The 6558-nt window shown below is 39.2% G+C and overlaps 1 protein-coding gene across 3 annotated transcripts in view; it reads right to left on the bottom strand.

Moving 5' to 3' along the window:
• Positions 1-6059, bottom strand: part of LOC117935502 (ankyrin-2-like) — a 49636-nt gene extending 43577 nt beyond the window's left edge. The window contains exons 1-2 of one of the 3 annotated variants that reach the window (XM_034857716.1): positions 5844-6059; positions 4164-4265 (exon numbers count right to left, since the gene is read on the bottom strand). In XM_034857716.1, coding sequence (XP_034713607.1) covers positions 4164-4265; positions 5844-5987 — 246 coding nt within the window. In that variant the 5' untranslated portion in view covers positions 5988-6059. The remainder of the gene's footprint in view (positions 1-4163; positions 4266-5843) is intronic. The other 2 variants (XM_034857721.1, XM_034857722.1) reach the window with 2 other exon arrangements.
• Positions 6060-6558: the final 499 nt, after the last annotated feature.

Here is a 6558-nt window from a genome sequence, read left to right on the forward strand (position 1 = left end):
TCCACCCCTTTCTCTCTCTCTCTCTCTCTCTGATTTACCAAAGGGGTGTCATGTTTCTGCACAGTCATAGAAGGTATAAAGAAAACACACACAAAAACATGGATACTCATATTTAAAAGCTGCTGAAAATGTCAACCTTTCAAAAAGAAAAAAAGGGCATTCCTCTGAGGCCAAAGTGTGTAAGTGAATGTCAGGTCAAGTCATAGATACATTACTTTAAAAAGACATGAGAACCACCATCATGTGTAAGAATAAATTACTTTAAAAAAGTCTTTATGCAAAAAGTTCCTAAGGAATAAAAACACCACTTGTGTTCTCCGCGAGAATTTCTTAGAACCCAATTATTGTAATTTACGAGAATAGAACAGAGAGAAGCAAGTGCTGGTGCGGTTTGAACATGCAGAAAGTGAAATGGTGGACTTAATGACACAGCCAGAATAATGCAATCTTATTAAAGAGTTTCAATCACATTTCTACCATTATGTATTCCAAGAAAAACAAGCAAAAGCCCCAACGGACTAACAAATACACATTCTATGTCACACAAACTGATTTAAATCTCCTCTTCCTCTGAGCTGTAAGTGAAAGCTTCATTTAGCTAATGGATGGTAGGCCCAACACAGTGATCCCTGGCAGTTTGTAGTGCTTCCTGGCAGGAGGGACACTGTTGAGCTCCATCCAATGCAGATTAATATTCACGGCCTTATGACCATTAACCTGTGTTATAATCACGTGGTTGTACATGGTTGCAATTATTTGGCGCTGTGTTATAGGCCAAAGTGTCATGAGGGATAAATATAAGAGAAAAAAGAGGAAATAATGTAAATGTGTGCAGATTAAAGAGTAATATCACTCACCAAGGATTAACATTTGGGTAGATTATAGGGGCCTTTAATTGTGAGGACATGCAAACACAACATACATAAAAATGGCACACTCGAATGGACCAAATTCTCACAGATGTACATAGACAGATGAGTCCAAAATGAACAGAAATTATACAAATACATGCTTAGGAGCTCACAAAGACAAGCTGCCTAAAAACTGGGAGCTACATTTACCTGTCAAGAACGTGTTTTCTTTATCTCACTTACTCACTGTAATAGTTTGACCGTGGATTTGGCAAACAGGCAGTAGCTCTTTTGCTCTCTCCCTATAACTAACTTGGACAGTCCTCTGCCCATGGCGCCAGACCCTGGACCTCGCCAACCTTTTAGTGCTTTCTAGGATCTGACTCTTCAGTTAGCACTGATCACATCGCCAAGGGCAACACTCAAAATTCCAGCTTGCCCCGCTGTCTTTCAGATTATCTATACTATCTATTGAATTGTAATTTCCCCACTGGGGATGAATAAACAGTATAAATTATTAAATTACTAAATTATTAAATTATTAAATTATTAAATTATTAAATTATTAAATTATTAAATTATTAAATTATTAAATTATTAAATTATTATTATTATTAATATTAAATTTGAGGAAACATGTCCTGGATCTTTTTGATATCAATACAGAAAAAAACACTGGGACAATATTTCCTCCATGACCTGAACTACTTCTAAGCTGAAATGTGTAAAGATTATTTTTTGGACCTTTTAGGCTTTTATTTCCATAGGACAGATACAGAGGTGGTATGACATGAGGCAAAGGGCCACAGGTCGGAGTCAAAGCCGCAGCTGCTGCATCGAGGAGTAAACCTCTATACCGTATGTGTTCGCTCGTTCTACCAACTGGGCTAACCTGGCCACACATCAAACTTGTATTTTGATATAAAGTTCCTTAATTTTAAAGTCATTGTAGATTAATCAAATGTTACATTGTAGATTTATATAATTTCATCTGTCTCGTCTGTTGTTGCTCTCATCATCAGAGTTCTGAGTCAATTGACTGCAATGCTGACAGTCCTATTATAGATAAGGGTTCTGTAACTGCGTGGAGTGCTTTTCCATTGACATGATTCTGATATGCTCATTTCCTTGAGAGCATTTCCGCTGCTAATCACTGTAACGTAATACTTCTGAATCATCCTCTAGGCCTTCGGTCACTGTACCGGTTGTAGAAATTGGTATCACCTTGAAATATAATTTAAGGTTTAAATGTGATCACATCTGGAGCAAATGTCACAGTCACAATGATCATAACAATGTGTAGTGTGTTTGACTGGCAGGGAGAAACCAATCCTCAGCTGTCATCAACACAAGAAATGCATCAAACAAACTGTCAAACATGCCTGCAGGAGGAAGTACTGAACTTGTAAGAATGTGTTTATGTATCTTCGTGTGAGCTTGTACAATCATTTAAGCATGCACAAGCAGGAAGATGTGTTTTCAAATTTTTTATTTAACGTCAATTAAGCTTGTTAATGTACATATGAGTGTGTGTTGGTGTGCATGATCAGTTAGTAGTAATAGTAGCTACAGTTACCTGCTTAAGGGTAAGGTTGTGAGCTAAGTGGTATTTATCTCCCTAATAAATGTAGATGGCCCCCTCTCACACACACACACACACACACACACACACACACACACACACACACACACACACACACACACACACACACACACACACACACACACACACACACACAAACACACACACACGTACATGCACACACACACACACATACACATGCACACACACACACAAACACACATACACACACACACACACACACACACACACACACAAACACACACTGAGAGCAAAGCATCACTGTGATATATCTATGAAAATGTCACTTGCATTTTTGGGCACTTGCCAGGGGCTCAAATGTGATCATCTGACAGATACTATGAAGGGCAGGTGTCTCCTGTTGCAGGGTGTTTGTGTGTGTGTGAGAGAGAGAGAGAGAAAGAGGGAGAGAGAGAGAGAGAGAGAGAGAGAGAGAGAGAGAGTTTGTGTGTCACAGCCCTTGATAGTCTGGCTTCCCTGGTACACAAAACAAAACCCCAACGGTGCACATGACAACAAATAGTAGAGCTATGGGAGGGCAGTTGCCACTTCCTGTCTGCAACCAATTACAGCCCAGTGTATAAATAGTTGCTATTGAATGGCTGGAGAAATACAAAAGGCCAATGGCAATGAGACAGTACAAAACTAAGCTACCCTGTGACTATTCTAAATCCCTTTGACATAGAAAGGGCGGTTGGAGTGGGGAAGGGGTGTATAGAGATCTAGGGGGGGAAGTATTGTGCACCCTCCCAAATACCTCGCCCTCAGTGGAATGTGTGTAGGGGTGGGTATGGGGTAGAAGCAGCTGTCAGAGGGATGTAGGCCCATCAAATACTGCTGAGATTGGAGGGAAGAATGTGTGTGGTGGAGGGAAGAGGAGGGGAGTAATTGTAACTGTGAGTTCTGTGGTTCTGATCTTGTGAAGGTGGACTAGCAGGTTAAAGAATGCGCTGAACTAGCTCAGTTGTGGGATGCAACCTGTGACACAGCCGAGAGAAGCTTATATTAAATAGCTGTGACTTACATCTGTGACAGTGACATGTGCTGTATGTATTTTTTATTGTCTTTTAGTGTGTTACATAGTTTGTTTTGTGTATGTACTAGATATATAAAGTACAAATAAATACATTGGAGCTTTCTCTCCGACAAACTTTTCTTTACTGCCTGAAAACGGCTTTAAATGTGTTTTTAGCCTTTAAACATGCTCAAAATGTCATTACAAGTTCCTTGCCATGTGCAGTTACTCCTTCCAAGTGAACAAGCGAATTTGACTGCCGTAGATGTGACAGAAAGGCAAACAATTTGAGTTATTTCAGCCAGTGCAAATACCTCTGTTTATTTCCTGTTTTCCGGTGAAGTCCACACTAGTCGAAACACTGCTTTCTGTCACATGCAATGACATTTTTGAGCATGTTTCGAGGCTAAAAACATGTTTAAAACTTAAACCCTGTTTAAGTCTGTTGGGTGCTAACTCTAGCAGGAGGATAACACAGTGTAGGCAGCACTGACTGTTCCCGTTTTTCTCTTTACTGACAGCACTCAAAATTTACAAACAACAGAGCTACATGTTGAAATTGACCGGAATTCTCCTTTAAGACTAAATCATTCCAAGACTTTGTGTCCCTAAATTGTCCTGTTGCACAATGCACTAAGGACATCCTACAGTGTAAGTGACAGCAGAAACAGAAAGATCTTCAACGTTTCCTTACCTGGTTACAGGTGCTGATGTCTACTCCATTTTTCAGGAAGTCAAGGACTTTGTCAATGTTCCCCGCTCTGGCAGCCCGCAGGAAACTTGTGTTACTGTCAGACTGGAGAGATAAAGACATGAGGAGGCTGGTATTCGGAACAGGAATACAAGCATGTTTCAATGTTTTGGCTCGTGAAGTTTCAGGTCTACTTTTAATATTTGTCGTAGAGATGAAATATGTCTGTAGGTCACAGTAAGGGTTAGTCCAGAACACAAGTCAGACTGGATTCATTACACAAAGAAATTGTGTGTATAAACAATATTTCTTTTACCCAGCACATACACAAAAAAAGACCTAAAGGTGCTACATACAACCGGCAGTTTCAAAGAGAAGGGCTCACATGCTCAACATGTACGGCCCGGCTTTCAAAACAAAGAACAAGCTCAGATTCCAACACGCAGAGGGAGTGTGACTTCATTTTCTGCTCAGGATTCCATTCAACCACCATATTTATGTAGCAAATAGTTGTTTGCTGTTAATGTCCGTAAATAGCAACTTCAAACATTTGACAGACTGGAGTTTTCCAATTTTTATTCCGACTAGTCTTTGATTTCATTATTTACAAGGTTTTTTTTTTCCCCATGTTTTTGTCAAGTAATTTTACAAAGATGGAAGTAACTTGTATGTTGCTGTGCATGATGAGTTTCTTTGATATACAGAAAACTAATATAGAAGGTTCAGAGAGTGTTTTGTGGTTTCATGTTTGTATCAATAGTTTGTCTGTGTAGGCTATTCCAAATTTAACCACCAGACATGTAGGCAGCACAAGCAGCTGCAGCACACACACACACACACACACACACACACACACACACACACACACACACACACACACACACACACACACACACACACACATACACACACACTTTGATCTTCAATGGAAATTAACTCTTTCTGAAAAACAAGAAAGAAAAGGCAAAACAACAAACATACAAATATAAATTAAATTAAAAATAAGAAGTTTTAAATATATTTATTGTATAAATAAAATTATAATATAAATTATAAACATATAAATATAGGGATTAATCAATAATTAAGTCTGCTGGTATATTAGAATGGGCTACAAATAATTACCTTTATTATAATTGATTGTAATTTGTGGATTTTTCTATAAAATTGCCCCTAAAAATGTCCTTAGCCTGAGTCACCCAATTGGTTTTTTTTGTCCAAACAACACTCAAAACCTGAAAGACTTTGGTTCACTATCACATACAGTAAGGCATAAGAAGGTATGGAATGTTAAATGATACATTATCTGTTGATTGACAATATTGATTAATTAGGAACATTTACAAAGATATTACTTACAAAATGTGAGTTTTGCAATTAAAGGACTACGGCTATATTGAATAGAGAGAGTGTTGACGAGATTTGAAGCATTTCTATAGTGCGTTTAGACAATAATGTGTCAACCAAACCTAACTGGGTGGTAACTTTTAAGATCAGCATATTCAAACTCCTCATCGCATGTCGGGTATGAGACCACACCCTTGTAGGATGAAGGGTCAAACGTCTACAAACACACAAACAGTAGTAGCAAAGCAATTAATACAACACACTTTTTTGAACACTTCCTCAATGTAACAGAAAACGTAAAAACTGATGAGCCGTGATTCTCTTTTCACCTCTTACCAGTGAATCATCAACTTCGGATCCAGAGTCAACAGCTCCGTAGTAGTCAGTGTGGTGGTTTAAATCGTGGTCACTCCCAGTGGTCTTTAAAGTTTTATCTGATCCACAGGCCTTGCATGATGCTGCGTTGCCCATGGTTACCATCCAAATGAGTTAATGCCTTCCCATCTATACCTTAAAACTGTGGCCTTTCTTCACTTACTGTATGGTATTATATTATCCAATCCTTGCAGTTTCTCCCTTTGAGCTATGGTCCTTATGTAAAAGCACTTCCGTGATGTTTGGCTGCATCAATCAATCTTAAAATCCATTAACTCCATCCAATTCCCACTTCCTTCACTATCACCATCACTCTTTCCCCTCTCTATGCCCTTTAATTCCTCGCCCAGCAAAATCTCTTCAGTCTTGGACACTACTGCCTTAGTTTGTGAACTGAGTCCTGCAAAGACCCATTCCTGCCTACTATTCCACTAGCTTTCCCTTAACCCTCACTGTCTCTCCCGACTTGGCTATTTTTACCTTTCCAGACCCTCTCCCGTATGAAGACCACAACCCCTTGCTGTGTGTTCCCAGGGTGCATGACAGCTGGGTTTGAGCTGGACTGGGGACTGCATGGTCTGCTGTGATCTTCCGGTCGTGATAGAAGTTAAGCCTGAACACAGTACTCAGATCACCTTACTAATACCTTTGTTTATCATTAGGAGAATGTAGAAAA

The sequence above is a fragment of the Etheostoma cragini genome, chromosome 2 (genome assembly GCF_013103735.1).
Source record: "Etheostoma cragini isolate CJK2018 chromosome 2, CSU_Ecrag_1.0, whole genome shotgun sequence".
In the NCBI taxonomy this organism is placed as follows: Eukaryota; Metazoa; Chordata; class Actinopteri; order Perciformes; family Percidae; genus Etheostoma; species Etheostoma cragini.